The sequence below is a fragment of the Cottoperca gobio genome, chromosome 9 (assembly GCF_900634415.1).
Source record: "Cottoperca gobio chromosome 9, fCotGob3.1, whole genome shotgun sequence".
In the NCBI taxonomy this organism is placed as follows: Eukaryota; Metazoa; Chordata; class Actinopteri; order Perciformes; family Bovichtidae; genus Cottoperca; species Cottoperca gobio.
In genome coordinates, this window is record NC_041363.1 from 6,811,578 (window position 1) to 6,837,078 (window position 25,501).

The following is a 25,501-nucleotide window of genomic DNA, read 5'->3' on the forward strand; positions in this document are numbered from 1 at the left end:
GGTAATCGGAGACGTTACGTTTAGATCTGCAGAATGAAGCTCAAGAAGAAACACATTTTGAAATGTTACGCAATCAGTAGTATTTCTTTAAAGTCCTGCAATAAAATGTCATCTTAATAATAGCTATAATAGTGTATTTTAATGCTCCAGTTCCTTTTTAAATACTTCCCCAATATTTAGTGTCAGCTTGACTCGAATGTCTTTAAATGTAATTTAATATTAGCTCGTTGCTAAATGAATCAACCTATTTTGACTTAGTTTCAAGATCATTTCCACTTACACCCACACCATCTAGAAAAATACAAATGACAAATATTAACTCTCACTTTTTCAATTTCACACCTCTGCGGATATACTTGTGTGTGTTTGTTTTATCCCTAAAACAACACGGGTGCCTCTGTCAACCCATTTGTTGTGGAAGACGTCTAACGACAGCTTCTCACCATGACTGGAATCTTATGTCTCAGTCACAGATTGTTCCCAGGATAGTGACTCATTTCAGACAGGAAATCTTTTCTGTGTTGGATTCACAATATTTTCTCTACGCGTTGTCATTTACTTTGTGCTATTGTCACCTCAACCTCGTGTGTGTATGTCAGTGAAAGTCTGAAATGAATAGCTTGGGGCTTTCTCTATCTTACAACCAATGTTTGTTGTCTGTCGCAGGGGACAACTTACAAGACCTCTGCAAAACATATTGCCACAATTAAATGGAATTAAATTCCTATAGAGCTTAATGTATGACATAAACTATGCATATGTTATTGTAGAAGTCTCGAAAATTACTTTTTATTTAACGCTTTCCTCACAAAGTCTCACTGTGAAGTCTAAACCTCCATTAAACGTCTTATTTCTGCCTTTTAAATCAAGCATTCGTTCACAGTTTAATATCACGTTGTTGATCGTCTCAAAAAGCAAAACAAAAACTTGTTTTCTATCTATCGGAAGAAAAAAAATCCCTCTCGAGATTTGGACAGTTTGTAGATATTTGGTTATTTTGACATTTAAATGTTAATCATTTTTCAAATGTCAGACTCTATCCGCAACAGATGGAGGAATAGGGCATCCCCTTTTTAAATAGATCAAAAACACGGGGAGGAAATGTGGATGGTGTCGTGTGCAGCTTTATCACCTGTCAGTGTTTTTATCACAAGAGATCTGTGTCGTGGCCGAAAAAGGAAAATGAAGGGAAAATACAAAAAGTTTTCAAATGTGACCTCGTGAGAAAAAAGCGTTTAAAATGCTAAAACAACCGTCTTCTTTAATCAAATGAGAAATCCAAAGGAAAGTAACTTGACCTCGATGCTTTCTATATGGCTGTAAGGAACATAAAGTATTAAGACAACTCCCTCTGACTCATAGCTGGGATTAGAGAAATAGGTAGTGACCATTTTATTACCCGTTTGCCACTCATCTCGAGAGGAAAAAGCTGCTTCTGCATTGTCCTGCCATTTTATTTTTAACTAATATCTTTCAGGCAGTGGCCAGTAGGAAGCATTTTAAAGAAGTGGTGTTTTACTTCTTCCTTAAAATGTAAAGTCTCCAATCCATGAAGCTATACCAGCCAATTTCAAAACCTTTATTTACCAACATGTGAGCTCTTAGAGTATTTACTCGGCTATTAGCTGTGATGAGTCAAACATATGTCTGTGTGACTCCCGTGTAAAGTGTTCTTACAAATATGTTATATTTTAGGTTAGGGTTGAAAGTTTTTATTTAATTTCATTCGTTATGATGCACTCAAAAAGTGCAGAAATTAAATAGTAACCAGATAACCAATTAAAACCAGTAAAAGCTCAATTTATCAGCGTAACCAATACTGATACTCCCATAGCAATACTTCCATACTCCCTGTGTTGTGTGTTATTTAACATCCCCGATAATCTTATGGTAAATTTAGGACGCTCGATGCTTTCGAAGTGCTTACTCTTTGTAGTAGTCCATACTTTGTATTATACCTCTTAGAAGGTATTTTGTGGCGGCAGGAAATGCCTCCCCCTATACACACATTATCTCTCACACTTATTATAATTATATCTTAATACAATATTAATTCAGTTTCATTTTATAGTGATTTCCAATTAAAAACTGTTTGTTTCTGAATCACCTTTTCTGCTCATTGTGTAATTTACATTTTCTTAGTAATAAGAAAGCTCCAAGAAATATTTGATGCTTATTCAGCAGCATTGACAGTAAGTGGTGCAGCCATGCTTCCTTTATCTAAAATATATTGTTTAATAATGTAAAACATCGGGGAAATGTAATTCCTACACTTTTAAACCTTTATTTGGGCATCACTTGAATGTTTCTTTCACTTCCCTAAATTCAGCTATTTTGGTGAATTTGAGTCCAGTCTGTACAGACTTGAATCATTGTATCACAAACACAGTTGTACTATAACATGGACACTGTGCGGAAGATATGTATGTATCATCTTTACACATATATGTGCACAATCAAATCAAATAAACAGTAATGCCATTACAGTTCTGTGTGTTGCAAGACACCAACTCCAATCCTCCATGTTTATCTATCTGGAAATATAATAATAATAATAATAATAATAATAATAATAATAATAATAATAATAATAATAATAATAATAATAATAATAATAATAATAATAATAATAAACTACATAGTTTAATAACATCCAATTCTGTTGAAACTGGGGACAAAGAACAAACTATTTTTCTTCTCTGAATCGTGAGACTTGAGTAAGAAAAAAAAACAGAACTCAATTTCCCAGACTCATTTGCTGCGGTGCGAGCTGTACAACCAATGAAACTGTTGTGTGGAGACAGCTTCCTGTTTCGTGGTGTGAAGTTGAAGAGGGCGCCGCGTGAATTACTGTTGAAAAACACTGTCAAGCCAGAGACCAGAAGACAACCTCTTGAAATGGGTGAGAAAGACTTTTACATTAATTTAAGCCAAATGCTAATCATATTTTCTGTTTTAAATATGTGTATGTACTTACTAAAACAGGTTGAATATTGTTGTATATTTATATATTTAGACTTAACACTTTAAATGGCGTTGTTTATATAATATATGAAAACTGTACCAAGTCTGTTTTTGCAAAAAATCCTTTGTAAAAAGAAATGTAGAAAACCATAATGCTATTATTAATCGCAAGGGCTCTAATGAATAATCACAATATTAGAGATCAATGTCTGTTTATTTGAATACACAAAGAAACAAACACAGCACAGGTTCAAAAGTGCTTGAGAAATAATACAGCATAGCGAAAATATTTCTTCTTCTACACGTGAAATGCAGAAGTTTGAGGCTACTGAAAGCAGAATTAAAGGTTCAAGCCACAGCACAGGAAACAAGAGATCTCGAAAGAGAAGCATATTGGTTTTGCACACCAGTGATATCACTGTAGGTGGAAAGCTACATGCTTTGGAGTTGACCGTTAGTGAAGAAACGTTCACATTGATTGTCACATTTACTTCCCTGGGCTTGTGATGTTTAATGTCCGTGTTGTGTTTCCCCTCATAAAATGAGTTCATGAGGTCCTGAGTATTGAGACATGAGAATAAAATGTCAAAATCTCATATTCCACTACCAACAGTGATATTATGTGCAGTATTTATGAAGAGAGTCCTCATGCTGACCTATAGACAGAGGATAAAAGGCAGTTCTACTTTACTCATGGCAGTTTATTGCATGAGATGATCTCCTCACTATATACAGTGTTGTAGCTTAAGTGTTACAATATCATACAGTGCAACATACAAGCGGTTATGTTCATGAGCAGGAAGTGGTTTTATACCGTGTGGTTTTATATCAGACTCAGTTGACAAAATGTTCTACAGATTTCTATTTTTTGTCATCTGACCATTACGCAAATTACCCCCCCCAAAAAAAACGACTACATTCCCAGCAGTGATGACGACGTGCTTTAATACTCCTTTTTTTTTTGCGTTTCTGCATATTATGTTCCGACAACGTGGAATGTTTTCTTGTAATGAAGAAGTGCTTGCTTCACTGTGGTTCTTTGAATTCAAATTCAAAAATTGTAAACGTCTTGTCCCCGCTGTGTGTCTCATGAAGCTCAAGAGGACCAGAGTGAGACGTCACAACAAACCGCAGCCGGTGATGAAGAGCAGCGGACAGAGGAGCAGGTGATAACCTCAAATGTCAGTTGGCCTTGTGGCAGCAGTCTGGACCATCTCCATCATTTACAGTTAATCAGTGAATACAGACATGACTACTCAGAGTGAGCTATGTGCTGGGTTTTCATTTCCCTTTTTGTTGTAGTGAATATGATACGGTGGCGAATTGTTCAAGTGCAGGTTGTGTGTGTGTGTGTGTGTGTGTGTGTGTGTGTGTGTGTGTGTGTGTGTGTGTGTGTGTACAGTGGTTTCATCTCGGTGGCTGAACGAGAAATGAGTACAAGGAATAAGTGATTCTGCTTTGTATCTTGACAGGGTCACAAAACGCACGCACATCTCACCCCAGAAGACACACCACAATAATTTCATTGCACATACAGAAACTGCAGGAGGTCTTCACAAGCCACTATTCTGGTAACTGAAATGAGACGTACAAAATATGAGACGCACAAATTTGCTCACGAAATTTCCAAAGCTGATGTCAGTTGAAAGCCTGGTGGTTTCTGTGGTGACCTCCGGCTGGCCGATAGCATCAATCCAGCACGCCACTGACAATCATTGCGAGAGTCACATCACATTGACATCAACGTCACCCACGCGGCTTTCCAAATAAAATAAAAATTAATCTGGTAGAAATCAACTGTTTCACAATGATATTCGCAGATGTATAGAGTGAGATGTGCAACGAAGGGGCTGCAGTGTCTGTGGCTTCCAGTGCAGACGTTTCCTGTTAATCATCGATGCACAAACCTAAACGTTTCGTGAATCAGATCTGAAAACAGTGACTGAGAATTACTGGCGAATTTTATGCAACATCCCAAGTAAAAAAAAAAAAGATTGCAATTTTACTTCTCCTGCAACATCAGTTTGTTCCATCTTTATCAGCCAATCACAGTTCTGGAAATGTTATTTTCTAGACTTCCCTTTTTAAAATACAAGCATAATATGTGGGAAAAGCAGGTGATGCAGAATAACAGTGGAAAGTCAGAGCTTAGTTGGCTGGGAAGAGCAGTGTGTAGTGTGACTCAGTCGGGGCTATCTTGGTTAGAGGCCTGCACCTTCACTATTACTCACTCTGGAGGCCTGTTTCTCGGAACCAGGAACCACATAGAGGAACTTTATTCAATATGAAACCACGTCAAGCTGTTTTGTTGTACAATGACTGCTACAGAAATAAAGCAACTTCTGCATGTGCTGATTCAAAGTAAAAATATTGACACACTCCATTGTGGTCTCTTTTGACATCTAATCTATCGACACTGTGGGATTTCACATTTAAATATCTGGTGTGAAAAGACAGAAGTGAGTATATTAGCAAAACCTGAGAACTGGCACTTGTTTCTACGACATACTGTATATTTCAAGAGATAACTTAACAGCACAATCCCAAAATCTAACTTGTAAATCCGTACAGCAAGAATATCATCAGGGAGAAAACACAGAGACAGTTTCTGTTCTTGAGTCTTCATTGTTTTATACTTCTTGAAACCTTTCTAACAGATGATTTGGATTTTGCATGTCTTCACTGTTTCATTTCTCCTTTCTTGCAAACCACAAATAGTGACATTGTCAATTTCTTGTACTGGAGTTCTGGGTAGTCTGGGTTGTAACACTTGACATCTTTTCATTTCTTGTTATCTAACAGACACCATTTCTGCAAAAATACAGCAAACATGCAACCAGTAATGTATTAGATATTACACAACATCATCTTTATTCAAAGTCTGGCTTCTCATCAGTCACCGCTGATATTACTTACAACACTTTATTGTATGTAAAATACTTCTTTTGGCTTATGTTTGTTTTTCAAAGTGACATTTGTGATACCGGCGACTGGCAACTCTAGACCAAAAACCCCACAAGTCTGCTGCTTTCTCTCCAGACAGGATGTGTAGCGGTTATCTATTGAAAGTAGCGGTAAAACCCTACTCTCTGATTTTGATGTTTCCTTTAAAACATTTGCATCCTACGAGTCTGTGTGTGTTCTTTCCCACCCGTGATAATACCTTCAACTGTAAAACAGGTTTCGATATCAGTGCAGTGGGCTGTGTTGCAGGAGCTTCTCGATTTTGTATGCAAAACATTTTAAACTTTTTCTCTACTGCATCTGTTTTTCTCCACGCTAGGCTTCCTGTGTCATTGAGATTCATGACTCTATGACTGAATGTGAGGAAGAAGAGAGGCCCAGTGTAGTGCAGATGGAGGAGAAGGTATTTGTATCAAGTCTGCACGCTTTCATGAAGGACAGAGGAACACCCATAGAAAGGATCCCACATCTGGGCTTCAAACAGAGTGAGTTCAGTCGCACTGTGCTTGCCGTTGAATTAATAATACTTACTTGGTATTTGAATGAAAAATAATGAGGTTGTCATGTGTGTTTTCCCCCCAGTTAATCTGTGGAGGATCTACAAAGCGGTTGAGAAACTTGGAGGCTATGATTCAGTAAGTACAAGTTCTTTATTCGACTGTTGTTCGCCGTACTTGGACAGGTGCGTTTGCAGGTTTCTAAGTGGAAAATAAGCTATAGGTCAGGTGCAGCAGCACGATGGTTTCTACCGCACTGGACGACATTTAGCTTCCGCTGCTGTGTTGTCTTTGATGTTGCCAATGTAGGACAAGTTCTGAGAGTGTAACTCATGTTGAAAGGACACTTAGAGCGGGGCTGGGGCTCTAAACAGAGTTGACCCCCTCACCACCACCGTCCCCACTGGGTCGCAGGGTGTAAACACAACATAAGCCGCCTACGTAATACTGTATACTTTTTAAAAATGAAAGTATGCGTGAAAACCAGCAGGCATTGCAATTACATGGTAACCAGCCACCTCCCTTCCTCAAAAACTGAATTGAAAGCAGGTCTGATGCAACTGGGAATGGAAGGCACACTATCACAGGAGAAACTAACTTACATTTAAATAAGTTTAATCACTGACTTCTTGTTTTCCTCTTAAGGCCAAAGGAGAGACATTTACTGTAAATGTAATAAATAACAACACATTGACCTGTTTAATCTTCAGACATCATCTGATCACTACAGTTTCCTCAATATTCCTTTATACAAAACATATACTTTTGTACTTTCCATATATCTAAGATAGATAATAAAATGGCGGCAGTCACTAACAAAGCTGTAGTAGGGAGAAGACCACTGGGTCACCTGATTGACTCTCCCCAAATCTGTCAGTTACTTCTCACACATTTAAATGAAGAAACAGTGTAAACATTAATGATATGTGCTGCTGCATGTGCAAAACAAAACAATCACACTGTGTTGTCCAACAGGTGACAGCGCGACGTCTTTGGAAGAAAGTGTATGATGAGCTGGGAGGAAGTCCAGGTAGCACCAGCGCTGCCACTTGCACTCGCAGACACTACGAGAAGTGAGGATGATTCTGTTTCCAACTTACCTGTCGCTTCCATCGCTACATCAACTGATTCCTAATCACAGATGTGTTTCTTTAGGCTGGTGCTGCCCTTTGAAAGACACATAAAAGGAGAGGAGGACAGACCTCTGCCTCCAAGCAAACCGCGGAAGCCATATAAGAGAAATTTGGATGTCAAGGTCATCAAGGCTGAGAGGAAGAGGAAGAGGACTCAGTCGGATAGAGAGATGGATTCAGACATGGAGGTAACATACTTTATCTGTTAAAATGTCTCAAAAAGAGAGAAATATGTAGTCTATTAGAATATAAAGTGTCCTAAAACATTCCCTGTACCTGTTTATAGATACTCACCCAGAGAAGTCCAGAGACGGCCTGCCAAACTGAAGCAGTGATGCATCCTCTCCCCACCCTCTGGGCTGCCACCTCTGATAGACACCACCCAGAATGCTCTAAGCCAAACAGAGCCACCACTGGCCCTTGCACTTCTGCCTATGCCCACCTTGTCCAGGTCCCCACATCCAGCCCCTGGACTGCTCATATGCCTTCAGCTGCCGGAGAGGTCATCTCTCCTCTGGAGAAAAAGAAGCGGATGGCTCAGGCGAGCCTTAACTTGCACCTGCGTCTGGAGAGCGAGGATAAAGAAAGGCCCTCCGTTATTCAATGCTCCCAGTCTCCGGTCCGGGCTTCTTCCAGCCGGAACTGCAACTCCTCTGACAGCTCCCCGCTGCCTTTATCCCCTTCGTCTTCACGCAGCCCTTCCCCTCTCTCTGTTTCTTCAGAGGACGGTCCAGAAGGGAATGAAGATAAACCTGCATCAGGCTCTGAACAACCCCACAACAGTTCTAGCTCTGTGAAAAATACATCCGGCTGTAGTGAGGAAAGCAAGTCTGCAGGCTGTTGTCAGATATCCAAAGAGAATAAAGACATCATCTCCCAATCCGCAGACTCGATCAAAACCCACATTAAAGACTGGAAGCCAATCCACAAAGGGAGTAGCAAATATTCCGCCCATCCTTTCCACTCATCCTCCTCTTTCACGGAGAGATCTGACTGGGCTCCAACATCTACCTCTAGTTTCTCCAAGGTCGTTCCAAAATCTGTGCAGCTTCTGCGGCCCGCTCCCATTCGGCCAAGTTATAAAATCCAGCAGGGCAGGTTGATGCAGCAGGACAACTCTCTGACTTGTGCGAAGAAGCTGAACAACATGGCTCCGTGGCTTTATCAGACAGAGAGGAGGGAGAAATCCAGGACAATGATACAAAAAGTTGCCCCCACTCAGCAGAGTCCGGCACATTCACCCAGCAGCCTGCCTGTGTCGTACGTGCTGTCGAACTACGACAAATCGGGGAGAGACTCTCGGCACCACCCTCTATTACACCCTGTATTTCTCCCCAACAGAATAAGACTACCTCAATCCCAGCTAATGTACCGACACGTCCCAGTGAGTCCAGCTCACTCTGCTCTCATTGGGGCTGCTGTTTACCCATATCCCTACTCCATTCCTCTGTTAAATCCCCAAACAGGATATAGCCTACCTGCCATGCATCCAATTTACCCTCACAAGCTGTGATTCTCTGTATTTTAACTCCAGACTTCAATAAAATAAATCTACACTGAAGAAGGCAGCCATTGAGCTTGTTGGCCCACTTTTCTCTTGCTCCAAGTGTAATTTTGGTGAAGACTTGTTTGTGTTTTAAACACGGCTTAAGTATGCAACACACACATATTTACACACAGAACATCCTTCGGTGGAGAACTAGTTACTGTAATTAACTGTGTGACTGTGTTGACCTTCTGTGGCCTAAACCAAACTACACTGAAGGGAAATGAAGCCCCAGCGGAGCTAGAGATACAATATTTATAGGGCTGAATCGTCCATGTGCATCAAACTGTTGCATTATTTTTTTACTCATAGCAGAACTGTGCAAAAATGTGTATTGTTCTGTAGTTTGATTTAACACAAAACAATGTGCTTCACGATGTCTACTGATAGCCTGTAACATGTCCATTTGTAAAGTGATAAAATTAGAAAATATGTTATTTATCCAAGATAAAACATCTTTATTCTTGTAAATTTGCCTCTAAACTATTACATGTAAAGGGGGAAAAACACATTTAAATTAGATGTTTTTTTGATTGACAAATTCTCAATAAATGGTGTAAACATATCCAGTCAAATTCTGTCAAAACCACAGTTGTTGCACATTTGTTCTCACTTCCACAATTTCAATACTTTGTGTTGAAGAACCTCCATTCAGGACTGTAGCGTGAAGTCTGTTGAATATAATGATACTGTGTTAATACTATATGTACCATGTATCAGTGTTACATATTTTCAAGATATTATAAGCAGATCTCATTGTCATTCAAATGTATTTAAAAAAAAAGAAAGTAAGTAAATTATCAAAAGAAATGACAAAAATAAACATAAAAAATATTTTAAAAACTTTTTGTCCTTTAGTTTTTAATTATATAAATGTTTGTCAATACTATGAAAGTTGTACAATATTTCACCATACCCACAATCATTTTGATAAGAATGATTTCCTTTAATTGTTTATGATTTTTAAATATGTTTGTGCGTCATTTGAACATTTATGAGTGAGTGACATCATGAGGATTATTGTATGCTTCTTAATCAGGTAAAAAATGGGCTCCTGAGTAGGTCATCAGTGAATAAGAGAATAAAAGACGAATATGAGTCACAATATGATGACAAAATAGATAAGATTGGCATGTATTTTTATGTTTCTCATGAAGCAAAGCTACTGCAACTCTCCAGGTTGTGGTGCGACCTGACTTAAACCCTGCAGGTCTGATGTACAGTAGTACAGATAAGCCAAGAGGAAGCTACTGTGAGAAATGATGTGCAACATTACAGCGGATGCAAGATCATTACTGGTGAAAATAGCGATGAATTCTGACGCAAGAGCAATGAGGAGGAAAGAGAAAGAGGAAATCAGACAAATGAGATTATGCTGCAGGCCACAATGTGGTCTGAAACAAGGCAGCTGTAACAAACCAAGCAGATAATGCATTACTGTTAAATTCATACAAGCTGATAGAGACGTACATGGGTGAAAGAGAGACACATTTGTGCAGAGGAAACATGGCATGTTGACTTTTGAAACCACTGTGGGAGATTCCATGTTTTGACTGCAGGGATATCTATAGTGTGTGTGGGTGGGTGTGTGTGTGTGTGTGTGTGTGTGTGTGTGTGTGTGTGTGTGTGTGTGTGTGTGTGTGTGTGTGTGTGTGTGTTGTGTGAATAATCTTTTTTTTTTTGCTGTGTTCCTCTCCCATTTTTCAATGCCTGCAGCTAGGAGATCATATTTCAAGGGCACATTTTTATGCAATGCATTACACTTAAAATTCTGTAAAAATGTGAATTCCTGTATTATCATACTCTACAAATATCATTATACTTACAAAATACAGAATAGTGCATATTTCTGAGCAATATTGGTAGCTACTCCTTGTCGTTATTAATTATGTTAAGATCCCTGAGTTCAGACTTTCAGGAAGCATGCTCCGTGGCAGTGTTAAAATCCCACCTCCTACAGTGGAAAAGTCATACTCACCTACCAACTATGATAGAAACCCTAACAATGTCTACAAACTAGAGTATTTGGTAGTATAACCCGTTAATCTGTGGTACACATTACACACAGCCTTTGTCAAACCTTGCCTAACAGACTCAATGTAGGGGGAAAATAATATCTCAACTCTCGCGAGATGAGTTGTAGTGGCGCGAATAAACAAGGAGGTTCTCCAGTAAATACACGCTGATCTGTTACTTGTGGTTCTCTTCACTAAACTTGTTTGTAACTATTCTGTTTAAATCGCTCTACACTTAAGTTTAAGAGTCCAACATACAGTTTGCGTTTCTGTTAAGCTCAATATTCTGTCTGTTTGCTTCGTAAAGGAAAACTATGATGGACGCTTTGTCTGATGACGGCAGCGACGTCAACCAAGATGACACTCAGGAAGATGTTATGACCCCGGCAGAGCTGATAGCCAAACTGGAAGAAGTGAGCTGATTTTGTTTTAACAAAAAGTATCCTATTTGTCGTTGACATAAGGTGCCATACACCTCATATAGTCTCTTAACAAACAGGAAGTCATTACACTGTATCCTCACAGCTGTGCTCCTCTGTGTCGCTCGCAGGCTTGGCTGAATGAGAAGTTCTCCCCGGAGCTGCAGGAGAACAAATCAGAGGTGGTGGAGTGTGTGATGGAGCAGCTGAGTCACATGGTAAGTTAAACGGGGAAAACATCCTCCTCTGTGGGTTGTGTTTAACTTCTAGTACGTTTCAGAAACACTTGTTATTCTAGCTACATCTCTAAATGTCACAAGATGGCACATGCAGTGTGGTGCAGGGCTGTAACCAACGATGCTTTGGAGGAAAAAGTATGCATGCCCTTTTACCCCAATAAGTGTATATACAATTTATAATCTAAAATGTTTAGGGAGATGTTTCTGTACTAGTTGGTATGTGTACATCAGTGTGACATTACTGCATTATTTGTGGTGGAATGTAACTAAGTACATTTACATAAGTACAGTACCTGAGTAAATGTGTACATTAAAGGTGCTTTACTTGAGTACTTCTATGTTATTATAGTATTTTACTCTGCTACATTTATCTGACAGCTTTTTAATACCCGTCCTGGTCAGTGTAAACCACGTATCTAATAATGTGGAGATTTTTACATTTAAACGTTTGTGATAAACTGAAGGTTTAGTGTTTAAGTGCTTCTCATCTGCCGAAAAATCTGAGATGATGAAAAGTTGACTTTTTAGAGGTGCGTGGTTCTCACTAGGACAGGAAACTGCAAACAGAGGATGACTTTGTAGAATATGATGCATCGCTGTAGATTAAACTACCCAACAGTATATTCAAATGAGCACAACCATAAACATCTACAGCAGTACTATTTATCCTCAGACATCACATATTGTAACATCACCGATAGATCTATGCACTTACATAATCATATAATCAAATAATCAAATCGTACAATGAATGCATTCTAGTATTCATCTTCCAAATATGTTGTTTTTCTGCTCATTGTAAGTCACCTTGAATAAAGGAAATGTTCATTTCGGACACTGTCCTGACCTTCTCCTCCAACAGGAGGAAAACCTGCAGCGTGTGAAGAAAGGTGACGCGAAGGCCAGCATCCATCGCATGGAAATAGACCGGATTCGCTTTGTGCTCAGCAGCTACCTGCGCTCCCGTCTGCAGAAGGTCAGTAACATCAACAATACAGCAAAATAAAGCTCTCATTTCACTCGGTGCATGTAGACAAAGTTGTCTGATCTTGTTTTGCTATGTGTTGTCTAGATTGAAAAGTTTTTCCCGCATATCCTGGAGAGAGAGAAGTCTCGAGGGGAGGGAGCTCCGTCACTGCTTTCACCCGAGGAGTTTGCCTTTGCCAAAGAGTGAGTATAGTAGAGTTGGGGGAGAGCCTTTTGCTCACACTGCTGTTTTCCTGACGCTTGTTCATCTGGCATGCAGGTACTATGCCAACACAGAAACCTACCTGAAGGCTGTAGCGCTGAAGCGCATGCCACCCAACCTGCAGACCGTGGACATGCTCAAAGCAGGTGAAATGTCTATATTCTCGCCTCACATGCTCTCTTTATATTTTCTCATGCCTGAAATACTGCTATTAGCATGCAGAGGCAGGTGGTGGCATTTGCTCTTGACATTTCCACTGCACGTCCCCCTAAATCCCACGTGTTGTAATGTTATCCCAGTGCCTGAGCCATGCCTGGACTCCTTTGTGTTCCTACGAGTGAAGGAGAGACAGGAAAACATCTTGGTCGAGCCTGAAGCAGATGATCAGAGGTACGTCTCAAGTGGTTTAGCTCCCACTAGATGGCAGTGTCACCTTCTCACTTTCAGCACTGATCGATTCTTCTGTATAAATATTGAAACAACTGATATTATGTGTACTCTGTCTCTTCTCTCAGAGAGTATGTTGTAGACCTTGAAGAGGGCTCTCAACATCTAATGCGGTATCGAACGATAGCCCCGCTTGTTTCAAGTGGAGCTGTGCAATTAATTTGAACGTCGTGGTAAGTAACAATGTTATCTTTCTCATTAACTCAACACTGCCCTCACACCCTCTAGTACTGACATCTGCTAATTAATTTCTGCAGATCTTACATAAGCAACTGCTTTGCAGTGACATCTGAATTTATTCTTAGCTCACACTATTTTTTTTATTTTTTTGCAGTGTTCATTGTCTCTTGGCAACATATTATAGAAGGAATGTGTCTCTTTTAAAGCCAAAATGTGTTTACAAAAAAGCAGACGTGTCATGTCACTGAACTACACGTGAACATTTTAATACAATTTATAATATATAAATAATTTATAACATTCACTGTTTTGTCGTTGCAGGTCTGGTGTTGATGTTTTTGGCTCCAGGAGGTCGGGGAAAGAGAGCAATGGCCTATTTCTGTCACATAGCGGTAATGAGGAAGAGACACATGAACCTGCAGAGATTACATCTGGAAATGCATCCATCTTTCTCACTGTTGTCAGGATTAAGGACTCATTTGTGGGATGCAAACACAGACATTCTTGTCACCATGTCTTCAAGACACCGTGGAAGAATAACACCAACTATAAGGCCATTACTGGTATTGTGGGAAGCGCTTGATGACGAATGAACTCTGTTCTCCAAAGCAGCGTTTGCATTGCTGCGGTGTTATTTTTGGATCGTACTAATCAACATACGTTTGGTTACATAATTCTAATGTATTCTGGTGTGACGGTGTACGTGAGGCTGGCAAAGATAAGTGTGTAATGCTAATTCATTCTGTTACTCTGTTGACACATCATTAGAATTTCTCCTCTGATGCTCAGTAACCAGATGCACCCGAAGGTGAACGCTTCATCAGTTCGCTTGGCGTCGTAGTGCGCACCAACCCAAGGTGCACGTGTTGATGTGGGTGTACCTTTTAATGAGTCACACTTAAATTCATCAATATCATTATAAATAATAGAAATCCTGTCAACGTTCAGATGACTACCACGTTCAGAATTGTAAATAATATGCTTTTATCTCCCCTCTGCTTCTCAAGTTCAAAGTTTCCTTTGAGTGTGTGTGTGTTTTGTCTTCTCTGAGACATGATTGTTATAATCACATTGTTATGTAAGAGCGTCAGAGGGAGCAATCAGTGCTTATTGTTTGCCCTCGCACAAATTGCCCAGTATTTGGAACTAATAAGGGACTGAGGGAGCGCGAGGCTGTGCTGAACCAAACCACGTGTTAAATGACTGTCGTCTTCTCAACTGCACTGCGGATCTAGCTAATAAGGAATCCTATTACCCATCCCATTACTTATTAGTGTTACTGGGAGATGAGTCTGATGATCTCACCAGGAAAGAAAAATAAATTCAGACTTTTGGTTAGACTCCTGATAGCTCACAGAGAAGCTATCATTCATATAAAGTGTTAGGGAATGAATGCAGGAAAAATAAAAACTTGTATATGATTGAATGGTTAAGATTGTATTATTTCTTCTTATTTCTTCCCTCAGTCAGCTTTCTGGACTTAAAGGGGAAACAGCTGTTCAGCTCCCCTAGTGTTTCTAAGTGGTATTGCTGAGACAGACTGATAATATATTTTCTGTCTGTTGATTTTCATATTTCATATTATTTACTTACTGGTCTAGCTTAGTAGTAGGAAACATCTTTTATCTCTCTGTCGTCCAAATACATCTCAAATATCTCCAGACTGCTGCTGGTCCACCGTGCGGTGACTGGATCAGCCCCTTCCTACATCCAGGCCACGGTCCAACCACACACCCACACACCCCAGCTCGCTCACTTCGCTCTGCATCGGCCAATCGGCTCACTGCGAGTTGGATCCACATTCCCCTCAAATAAAACCCGCCTGTTTGCTTTCCTGGCTCCAAAATGGTGGAACGAGCTCCCCATTGATGTCAGGTCAGCAGAAAGTCTTCACACCTTCCGTCGCAGACTGACAACCCGTCTGTTTATACAGCACATTGGCCAATAGAAGAAAAATAAATCTAATTCCTGTAGCACTTAGATTGGTTTGGTTTATTTGAAGCTATTGTACTTGCAGGTTCTTGCTGGTGGGAGTTGTATCCTGGAGATTGTTTGCACTTATTGTAAGTCGCTTTGCACAAAAGCGAAAATATAATGTAATGAACAGTATGGGCTTCATTAAAGTCGATTTGTACGCACTTCATTTTTGAAAAGCTTCCTCAGTTCTGGCACGCTGGGTCGTTCTGTAATCCGGCTCTCCTCAGGATCACACATACTCGACGTACTGCGGGACAGCAATCCCTTCAGGACCGGAGGCAGAGAGCGGAGGATTTGGCTCAAGGCCTCGGTGTCCACTGACAGGTCTGAGAATAGAGCCCGGGATGTCTGGAATAGTTTCCACAATGTGGACTAGAGTTATGTTCAGTGGAGCCGTGTGAGTTTGCCACGTGAGGATCGTCATGATGCGACAATACAGAGACTTCATTTTACAATTACATGTTTTTTGTCTTGACAGGCAAATAAGGAATTAGAGCAGTAGTAGAACCTACATCTGGAATATATATATATATATATATATATATATATATATATATATATATATATATATATATATATATATATATAGGCAGGTCTAAAGCAATGTTACACAAAACCACAATGCGGAGCTGATTGGTCAGGAGAGTGGAGAGGGTGGCGTGCACGGCATGACATCCTAACTGAGGTAGTATAAAAAGGATCCTGCAGCAAAGGGATGAAGGACTACAGGAAACTTGCTGCTCATGGGAGTTCATAAGTAAGATTTTAAATATATTTGAGATTTCTTTTGTGAGATTATAATTAACAGAATTGCGCACAAAGAAAGGTTTTTAATATATTAAATCAAAGATGCAATATTTATCAAAATACTTCCTGTTGTAATACCTGACTGTAAAAGGTGTTTTCTTCTTTTCTCTAGATAAACATTGTTGAAACATTGAAGATAATGTTCCCGTCACTAAACACCAGTATGGAGATGTCCAGTACAACGTAAGCTAACTGAGTGTGTGTGGGGATCCTGTTGCTGTGGGGTGCATGATCTTACACCAGTTATTGCCATGTCAACTTAACCTTGTGATGCATTCTTTAAAGCACCTCATAATTAACATTAGTATAAAGAACAGTTTAGTCACACTTGTAAGGCAAACGTCTTTATTGAAATCACTCTTATCTCTTGCAAGTGTCCGGCCGGTGGTCGGCCTCAGCTCGATGGCCCAGTCAGCTGGACTTGCTGAGATTGCAGTCCTGCTGTGCTTGAACCAAAGTAAACAACTGTGTCCTCATGTTTGGGTTCCTATCCTGAAGCCCCAGCGCCCTTGCATCCGTCCTCAAGTTTCAGATCAGCTTTCATCAGACATCATGAGCCAATCCTGTCTGAACCACCTTTACCCATTTTCCTTGGATGATGACGATGATGACGATGATTTTTTGTTCCCAATCAAGAACAAACGTGTGATTTTCGCTGACTCGCGGGGAATGTCTTTAACAGCAGTGCGAGTGTTTTCTGACGAAGAGGAGCAATCTGACCTCGACCTACTGCCGTCGCTGCAGGGTTTGGGGAGCATGACCGAGGATGGCTACTGCCGCACCGTCAGCACCTGCTGCCCAGGAACGCGACTCAAACTGGGCTTCCCGCAGCCTTCTGCAGATTTCCAGGCCTTTCGTGCTAAACTGGCAGAGAGCATTGTTGTCCTGGAGAACTGCAGCGTTACTGAACAGGCCCTCCGTGGTACCGTGCGAGTCAGGAACATCAGCCTGCAGAAGGAAGTACGTATACGCATCACCTTTGACTCGTGGCAGAGCTACAGAGATGTGCCCTGCACATACCTGCAGAAACGCTTCGGAGGGCCTCAGACGGACATCTTTGAATTTGACATTGGCATTCCCAAAGTGCTGGATGCCAAACGGAGGATAGAATTCTGTTTAAGTTATTTGCCAGGAGGGCAGAGCAAGCTTTTTTGGGACAATAACAACGGACAGAATTACAGCATTGCTGTGTGCGTCAGCTCACATCTCTGTCGCGGGAAGAATCTAAGTGAAAGGGCGTGATGTTCTTGACCTAGAAATGATCCTGACACAAAACATCAGTCATGGGTAAATATTTTTTTATTACATTTGAATTTGTTTTCGAAAATGCTTAATGACATCTTAAGTAAGTGCTTTGTATAAAAACAAGTCTTTAAAACAGGTCGTCGCATTCAATTTTCTTTGTCAATTTTCTTTCACATTCAGTCTTGTTCATCGCACGTACTCTAGACATGTCCTACTTTCTGGCCACTTACCAGCGCATGCATTACTGTTGTGCACCAGGGACAGGATCCCTTTCACTTTGGGCATTTCTGGGATTCCCATATAGGTCAGAGATTACTGGGCAGGGACAGACAGACCCCCCCATAGAAAGAAAGAAGCTAATCTTAGCTCAGCCCTGTTTACAGAGCAGATGTTTGCTGTCAAAGTCTGATTGCAGGAAACTCTGCGATACCATCTTCCCCATTACCTTCCTCCTAAAACCCCAGCACACTGTAAAGCCCTGCTTTCATCGTCACATTGCACCATTGCAACATTTAGACATGAACAAATCATAACTCTACAATGAGCTTTTCATGAAGCGCTCAAGTATTTGGCAGGGATGCTGAAAACTGGAGTCAAAGCTACAATGTAGTATTAATATTAGACATTTGACATTTTTTTTTTTTTAAGCCAAAGAACATCTGGCAGTGACCTAATAGAGAGAGCATCGCAAGAAGTAAATGTAGGGGGCATGCTTCTAGCGTTTGCACTTTCAGGTGGTATCAAACTAATTTCTTTAAGAGAAATAACATCAAACTAGTTGTGCATAAAAACCAAAAATGAAAACATACACATTGAAAGGAAAACATTTCAATTTAAAACTCAGGAAAAGATATTCATAAAATGCCACAAAAACACTGGAGAGCAGAAGTGAGGAGAAACGGGTATTTTGCAGCCTTCTAAAGCCTATCATGTCTTCAGTTATTTTTTGTTCAGCTGTCATGGCTGGACTGTATTTCCAGCTGCGATCATGATGAAGTTCTGCAATACACATGGTAAAGGTCTTCTATTTAATACTCACTATTCTAGTCCAGGCAGGAGGGAAGAGGGGCAGCAGCATGCACGCACCCCGAGAGGTGGGCTGTTTCCACTGTGTTCTCACCTACACTTGATGGTCTCAACAGGTTTGTCTTGTGCAACACTGTGAAGTCTTGCAGGCTCACACACCAGGTCTGTGCTACATCTCCCTCAGCGTCCCACACTGATGTTGCACACTTTGCAGCTCGGGTCTTTCTTAGCGTTGGCTGTGGTCAGACTCATCAGCTGGTGGTGCCCTCTGATCTGCTCCACGCTGCCCTGATCCAAAGGAACCGGATCGGTGAAAAGAACCTCAAGGATGACGTCGCTGGCATGGCAGAACAGAGGCTCCTCCCCCGGCCTCTGAGGGGCAGTGTATGTCAGGAAAGGGTTGGAGGCCAAGTCCAGTATAGGGAGGCGGGTGCGACAAAAGGTATCTCCCTCTGAGCCAACAGGGGCCAGCACCAGCACTACGTAGTGGTAGGCCGTGTACATACAGTAGAAGTCTGCAAAGTACAGGGAGATGTTGGGGTTCAGCAGGTTTCCAGCTGGGATCTGGAAACGAAGCGGGCCGTACGGGGAGTCTTTGGGGGGGAGGCCGGTATCAAACTCTGTGCTGCAGCTGAAGAAGACTCCCTGCAGTTTGCCGTTGATGGGAGAACCGTGACTCCCACTGATGTCTTTTAGGGCTGGACGCATCAGGCCTCCACATTCTTTACTAATCCAACATATGAAAACAAAAAGGAGTATTATACTTCACATTTTAGGAAATACACTTTCTTGATATGAATGTGATGAGAAAATAGAGACCACTATAAAGTCTGTACGCTAAATATGAAGCTATAGCAAGCAGCCGGTTAGCTTAGCTTAGCTTAGCTTAGCTTAGCTTAGCACAAAGACTGGAAATAATTTTTAAACCCACTAGGGGACTCTCAATCAACACAATTACAAAAGACAGAGTTTGGTGGCGTTGTGAAGTAGTGTGGGATCATGGGAGTTTTTAATGAAGTCAGTTAGGATTCTTTCATTGTTCATCTTTCAGGAGGTTTTAAAATGTCTCCTCTCTAAAACAAACGGACAAGGTGATAAAAACCGATAAAAACTAGGGCTGTCGAATTGACGCCTTAATTTCGATTAATTAATCAAAGAAAAAATAACGTTGCACGGAGCTCTCACAGCAAATATTGATATATACGATTAATCGCGATGAATTAATCACAAAGCTTGTAATTAATTAGATAACATTTTTTTAATGTTGATTATATCTTTTAAATGTGCTTAATCAGTACATGTAAAACAATTGTGGTTTCACATGAGTAATCAGCCAGACAATGTCTTAGCTGTGTGCAGTAACTCCATGGAGACCTGTGAGCTATAAAGGTGCTGTTGGGCAGATTGTGTCACCACTGCACAGAGCCAGGGTAGCTTCCCCTTGTTTTCAGTCTTTGTGCTTAGCTAAGCTTACAAACTGCTTTCACTAGCTTCCTATTTACCGTACAGAAAACACGAGAAGGGTTTAATTGCTGCTGTAATTGCTTTGTGATAATTAAGAGATAAAAATGCAGCACTGACCTGACGTAGTCGAAGTATTCTGGGTGCTGGTTGCGATAAAACACAGAGAATTTCAGCAGCCTCCCTGCAGAGCCCTTGGCCTTGTCAAGAAGCTGCTGCAGGTGATCCATGGCATAGTCTGCAAAGTTGATGTAAAGGAGGAGTTGTGTAAAATGCTAATGACCCTGCGCTGTGACAGAATGTTTTTCTGCGCTGTGCTCATTTTGCATAACTTTGGTTAAAACTCTCATACTCTACAGCAGGGGTGCCCACACGTTTTTGGCTTGTGAGCTACTTTTAAAATGACCAGGTCCAAGTGATCTACCTGTATTAAAAATGCTGCTCTATAGAGTGCATGTTATTTAAGCTGTCAGGCATAATGTGTCATACCCCCGGTGCAAAACTCCACCACCTGGCTCCACTCTGACACCAGGTAGTCACCGTCTGGCTGTCGGACAGCAGTCTGGACAGCAACACAGTACTCTGTCCGCGGGCTGAGGAACCAGTGTCCCCTCACTGCCATGGGAAGAGGCACGGCCTTGGCCACCAGCTTGGTCGGCACATCCTGGAGGACAAAGCAGCGAGACGTTGACATCAGAGACGGGATGCAAGGCTCGAACATGTTTTTCATTTACATTTCAAAACAAATGTAAATGTTAAGTCAAACATTCCCTTCGTAAACGTATTATTAGCATGATAGTCTACTTGAAGCGCAAGCTGTTGTAACTAGGATTCATCTAATCAAATCGACAGCTTTGTTTTGTCCAAGGCCTCGAAGAGAAGCACAGCTAATTAGTAAAGGCTCAGAGGCCCATATATCCATGGCAACATCTCTGATGCAAGTTTGTTTGTATCACTTTGTATATCAGAGAGAGAGAGAGAGAGAGAGAGCATATCCTGCACACAGGCACAACTCACACAGTCCTAGCCCTGCCTTGACTTCATAAAAGCACTTTTTGAGCTGTTGAATTGCCAGCTGCCATAATAGGCCATAATTACAGTCAGTAGTTTGCATCTGAACCGAAGAGAGATCACAAATGTTAGACTACAGCAAGTGGAGTTAAATTTAGACACTGAATTCACCACTGAAATGTTAACATCATACATTTATGTGTATTCAACCAGTGTAAAAAAAAGGTCCCTTAGCAGTATGTAAAGAAGCCTAAGAGCTCTGTGAGGCTGTATACTAATCACTAACGTCAGCTTGTTAAAATGCCCACAATGAAAATGCTATATTATAATGTTTACCACATTCACCGCCTTAGTTTAGCATGTTAGCATGCTAACATTAGCTAATTAGCAACAAACACAAAGTACAGTTGAAGCTAATGGGATAGCCATTAGTTCTGCAGGAAGGCTTTTAACACATTTAACACATAAACCTCACGAGAGCGCTAGATGAAAAGCGAGAGGATCACCATCTAATGGGGAACATGAACGTCTGTACACAATTTCATCCAATAGCTGTTGAGATAAACCATTTCATTACTACCTTATGTCTTTGGTGTTAAAAATGTGCAACATTTGTTAACATGAAAACTGTTCTGTGCTGCAGATGAGTTTGTCAGTTTGTGTCCACTTTAAGAGGAAGCAATATACAAGTGAGTCACTGGCCTGGAGCTGTTGACTGCACTCATTTTGTTTTTCCGCCTGTATTGGAAGTGACTGAAAGGGCGCAACTGCTGTTTTTACTGTATTCAGATTAATGCAGACTATCATAAGGCAGTTAAACCCATCTGTTAACCCAGCTAGACCTCAACTATATGCACGTTTCCCTGTCTCATTTAGGCTGTCCGCTATTTAAAATGGACGTGCAGAAGGCTTACAAGGCAGACCTTCTTCACCGATCATATGGTTAAAATGTATTTGTGTGAATCTGGAATATGAATGTAGACAGCATAGCAGGAATCCCATTGATGTGATAAACAGACAGAAGAAGGTAAATGACCCTGTGTTTGAAGCGGTTGGGGTCGCGGCTCTCTTTGCGGCTCAGGTCAATGAAGAAGTGTGTGGATCTGCCACTGTCCTCTGGGGTCATGTCCCACATGATGCGGAAGGAGTCACAGGTCACGTCACATATCTGGATATTGCAGGGGGTAGCGAGAGGGGCGTCCATTTCTGTCATCTGCCATTAAACCGAGAGATAAAGGACTAGAGTGTTATCACTGTAACACCAGTGCTAGAGAACATCTGTTAAAGGAGATTAAATTGTATGATTTAAAGATGCATAGTGGACACTGTACAACTGAAACATTCACCTCAGACAGAATCCAATTAACCTTTCATTTGGGGATCTGTGTTATTTATTCACTGTCCCAATCTTTTCTCCCCTGCTCCCCCCTTTCCTCGCCCTTAACTGACATTTCCCATTATTACACAACTCGATACGCTCCCGGCTGATCGACTGGCCTCTGCTTTCTCCCGTGCATTTTGCAATCCATCTCCAGCGGTCTCCCAGCAACCAGGCGTCTGCAGCCTCCCTCAATCTTCTCCTGTGATTCTCAGGGAAGCAGGTCACAAACAAAAACGCTGCAGCACCTGTCAGCGACAATTTAAACTGAAGGTAACTTTTTAAACACTTATGCCTGCTGGCTGAAGTGCACGTCTTTTCAAAATAGCTGAGCTAAGTGAACTCCTTGCAGCTCGAGGGAAATCGTTCACACTCTTTGGGCAGAAACAGGCGAGGTTTAAGTAGGAATCAGCAGCAGGTGATGTATGATCATATTTCCTTTAGCTGCCCTTCAGTGATTCGATCCAGGCTGCTGCACATGGCCTTGAGAGTCGAACCGAGTGCAATCTGTTGGCCAGCCTGTGTCTGCCTGTGTTTGATTGGTTGTTACCATCCCTCTTATAAACTGCAGGTAAGTCTCTTCAACATGTGCTCAATGGTCATCTTCTTTGCCCTGAGCCTTAGTACATATATATTCCTCCATAGTATGCTTGTCAGTTTTCATCCATCTTATATGGGTTGTTACAGGCTCCTCCTCCAGTATAGTAGTAAAAAGCATTTTCTCCTTATTTCTCCTGCATCTCAACACCAGCGGAGCTCATTGCTTGTTTCCTTCCTGAGCATATGCTAAATCACAGATGTGCCTACAAGAAAACTTAGCACAAACAATCATAACACGCTCATATTTTGTGTCTGTATGAGATGCCTGTCGTAGTGTCACTGCCTGACTTTGACATCTGTTAAGGTTGATCTCCAGCCAGTATGATAGACAGGCTGCAGCAGCTCATTAAAGTCTGTGAACTGTGAAACGTGTGCAGTAGCTCGTTCACATGGGGACCAGAGGAGAGAGCCGTTGCAACACGCACGTGTGTTTTCACGCATCAGCTTTCCAGCTGCCGTTCTCGTTTTTATCCACGGTGTCTTTTTCAAACATAGAAACTGGGGCAAGAGGAGATTCTCGCAGGACAAGTCATCAAAGCCCCCGTGTCTCTGCGTGTGTGTGCCGCTTTTAGATCGACTGCATGTGAACACAGTTCAAATGCAGGTTCCCATACCATTCACACACAATCCCTTCACCCAGATTTATTAATCTGCCTGTAAAAAGAAATGTGAGCCAATTATCTCTGCTGCAGAAAAAGCTTTGATAGCGAGTTGCTGTGTACATCTGGGCTTCTAATGCTCAGCTGAAATCTTGAAATCTAGCTGCTATCTCTTAAAGGCAGCATCATGAAAGATGCTGCTGCATTCATGCATATGGAGCAGCACACTGAACACAACTCTGTGCTTCAAAGTCATTAATTCTTTTCCCAAGGAGAGTAGTTCACACATATAGATGAGAGGAAGAAAAGGCAGAATTTTCTCACTAGGCCACGACGCAAAATGAAACACGAAGCAATATTGTGTGAAGTTCAATAACGAAAGCTTTCATACAGAGGTATTGTGTTACTGATACAGTTTGAGGAGCTGCACTCCCTTGCACAATCAAACCAAGCATTAACATTTACAATATGAGCAATTACATCAACCAATCAATGCTGCAGCATGAAATATCCTTTCAGCCTTGTGTGGAATGGCATTGATGGGATGTAATACAAGTCCGAAGTTGGTGATAAATGTCATCGCACATGCGTTTGTACATCAATGCAAATGTAACTCATGCATTATCACAACAACTGTATTCATCTGCCGTTAAGTCTAATACTACATCTTTGAGAAATGCACAAATGAAACTCCCCATCACAGCATAAGATTGTCTGATCTCCAAAACTTCATACACAGGGAGTATAATATAACAGATCTATTTTCTGAGCACTACAAGCATCTATAAGTGGGAAGATTTAGAAGAATTGCTTACTTGTATGAGTCTCAAATTTGTGACGGGAGAAGATCACAGCCGAGCAGAAATCTATCTTCTTTTTTCCGCTTTTCCACTTGTCTCCTCTGCTGCAGTCGATGATAGATCTCACAGGAAAACTGATTAGGAGGTGAAACGAACACACTAGCTCCTCTCTCAGTCTGTTTCCCTCTCACTCTCTGTGTCACACACAAACACTCTAACCTCCTCCTCCCCCCCCCCCCCCCGTGCCGCCTCTCTACATCACTCCCCCTCCTCCCAGTCTCGTTTTTGCTCTGGGCTCTTCAGGGTGATGTTTACTTGGCTCCTATACGCAGCCACACAGGATGAATTCAACTCTAAATGAAGCAAGGAATTAGAGTTTTGAACTGGAGTGTGACCAGAGTGAGACACTCAGTCAACCTCGTCATCATCGTGCTTTCGCCACCGATCATACACAACACATCAGCCGGCAGTAAGTCTGCCTGAGGCTCAAAATCCACACACACACTCCAGTATAGACCGAACACGTTCATAAATGTCACCTCTAAGATATGGAGACAGTATGGACACGAGGGATGTGAGGAAAAACATTTTTTTTTACAAGCTCCACTGGCTACTGCGTGTTTAAGAGATTATGCTGAGTGATGTCCCAGGAAATTACATAGAGCTCTATCAAGACCTCAACAAATATACATGTGCCAACTGTTATGCCATATGGACTAACACCACAGGCCATCTTCCCCCAACACATCCGGGGGCAAGGGATGCCACTCTGTAAATCCAAAGTAAGCAGATTTCCCTTCAATTTTCAGAGGAATGTTTTTGTGCTGATTCAACCTCATGAGGACAATTTATTTTAGGATTTCAGTAGAGATTAGACCCTTCCCAGATTAATGTATAATCTGCTGCTAAAACAATGGAAATGGGCGTATAATAAAGACGTATAACAAAGGGATTAACTGAAAAAGAAAGTGCAGTCCTTTCACAAACACATAATATTTGTGTTT

At 41.2% G+C, this 25,501-nt stretch overlaps 4 protein-coding genes across 7 annotated transcripts; 3 read left to right on the forward strand and 1 right to left on the reverse strand.

The window, feature by feature from the left end:
- Nucleotides 1-2,845: 2,845 nt before the first annotated feature.
- arid5a (AT-rich interactive domain 5A) lies at nt 2,846-9,947 on the forward strand. Of its 2 annotated transcripts, none has more exons than XM_029440865.1 (7): nt 2,846-2,902; nt 4,060-4,130; nt 6,248-6,413; nt 6,511-6,563; nt 7,401-7,498; nt 7,581-7,746; nt 7,845-9,947. In XM_029440865.1, the coding sequence occupies exons 1-7, from the start codon at nt 2,899-2,901 to the stop codon at nt 9,069-9,071; spliced, it is 1,785 nt and encodes a 594-aa protein (XP_029296725.1). In that variant the 5' UTR covers nt 2,846-2,898; the 3' UTR covers nt 9,072-9,947. The 2 variants fall into 2 exon arrangements, with proteins under 2 accessions (XP_029296725.1, XP_029296724.1); XM_029440864.1 differs by having other exon boundaries at nt 2,864-2,902; nt 4,060-4,145.
- Nucleotides 9,948-11,193: 1,246 nt separating this feature from the next.
- On the forward strand, nt 11,194-15,014 carry gins4 (GINS complex subunit 4 (Sld5 homolog)). 3 transcript variants are annotated; one of them, XM_029439921.1, is made up of 9 exons: nt 11,194-11,321; nt 11,427-11,532; nt 11,670-11,756; nt 12,640-12,753; nt 12,850-12,947; nt 13,024-13,112; nt 13,266-13,356; nt 13,482-13,586; nt 13,915-15,014. In XM_029439921.1, exons 2-8 carry the CDS (start codon nt 11,434-11,436, stop codon nt 13,576-13,578), a joined length of 675 nt encoding a protein of 224 aa, XP_029295781.1. In that variant the 5' UTR covers nt 11,194-11,321; nt 11,427-11,433; the 3' UTR covers nt 13,579-13,586; nt 13,915-15,014. The 3 variants fall into 3 exon arrangements, with proteins under 3 accessions (XP_029295781.1, XP_029295782.1, XP_029295783.1); XM_029439922.1 differs by having other exon boundaries at nt 11,224-11,325; XM_029439923.1 differs by having other exon boundaries at nt 11,257-11,275.
- Nucleotides 15,015-16,251: 1,237 nt separating this feature from the next.
- On the forward strand, nt 16,252-17,859 carry ppp1r3c2b (protein phosphatase 1 regulatory subunit 3C2, duplicate b). Its single transcript, XM_029440371.1, has 3 exons — nt 16,252-16,327; nt 16,490-16,560; nt 16,752-17,859. Exons 2-3 carry the CDS (start codon nt 16,517-16,519, stop codon nt 17,617-17,619), a joined length of 912 nt encoding a protein of 303 aa, XP_029296231.1. The 5' UTR covers nt 16,252-16,327; nt 16,490-16,516; the 3' UTR covers nt 17,620-17,859.
- A 402-nt stretch (nt 17,860-18,261) lies between these two features.
- Nucleotides 18,262-24,666, reverse strand: phyhip (phytanoyl-CoA 2-hydroxylase interacting protein). Its single transcript, XM_029440374.1, has 5 exons — nt 24,513-24,666; nt 22,157-22,333; nt 20,599-20,773; nt 20,230-20,347; nt 18,262-19,375 (listed from the first exon to the last, which is right to left on the reverse strand). The coding sequence occupies exons 2-5, from the start codon at nt 22,331-22,333 to the stop codon at nt 18,829-18,831; spliced, it is 1,017 nt and encodes a 338-aa protein (XP_029296234.1). The 5' UTR covers nt 24,513-24,666; the 3' UTR covers nt 18,262-18,828.
- Between the last annotated feature and the right edge of the window lie 835 nt (nt 24,667-25,501).

What these genes read in the sequence shown, in the direction of transcription:
- arid5a (XM_029440864.1), top strand. An exon ending in ACATCTGGGCTTCAAACAGA is followed by an intron (nt 6,414 to 6,510) that starts GTGAGTTCAGTC and finishes TTTTCCCCCCAG; the next exon opens with TTAATCTGTGGAGGATCTAC. An exon ending in AACTTGGAGGCTATGATTCA is followed by an intron (nt 6,564 to 7,400) that starts GTAAGTACAAGT and finishes GTTGTCCAACAG; the next exon opens with GTGACAGCGCGACGTCTTTG.
- gins4 (XM_029439921.1), top strand. Translation starts at nt 11,434, where the DNA reads ATGATGGACGCTTTGTCTGATGACGGCAGCGACGTCAACCAAGATGAC. An exon ending in CGTGGACATGCTCAAAGCAG is followed by an intron (nt 13,113 to 13,265) that starts GTGAAATGTCTA and finishes ATGTTATCCCAG; the next exon opens with TGCCTGAGCCATGCCTGGAC. An exon ending in CCTGAAGCAGATGATCAGAG is followed by an intron (nt 13,357 to 13,481) that starts GTACGTCTCAAG and finishes CTCTTCTCTCAG; the next exon opens with AGAGTATGTTGTAGACCTTG.
- ppp1r3c2b (XM_029440371.1), top strand. Translation starts at nt 16,517, where the DNA reads ATGTTCCCGTCACTAAACACCAGTATGGAGATGTCCAGTACAAC. An exon ending in ATGGAGATGTCCAGTACAAC is followed by an intron (nt 16,561 to 16,751) that starts GTAAGCTAACTG and finishes ATCTCTTGCAAG; the next exon opens with TGTCCGGCCGGTGGTCGGCC.
- phyhip (XM_029440374.1), bottom strand. Translation starts at nt 22,333, where the DNA reads ATGACAGAAATGGACGCCCCTCTCGCTACCCCCTGCAATATCCAGATA. An exon ending in CCAACCGCTTCAAACACAGG is followed by an intron (nt 20,774 to 22,156) that starts GTCATTTACCTT and finishes TTTGTCCTCCAG; the next exon opens with GATGTGCCGACCAAGCTGGT. An exon ending in GGTGGAGTTTTGCACCGGGG is followed by an intron (nt 20,348 to 20,598) that starts GTATGACACATT and finishes TCAACTTTGCAG; the next exon opens with ACTATGCCATGGATCACCTG.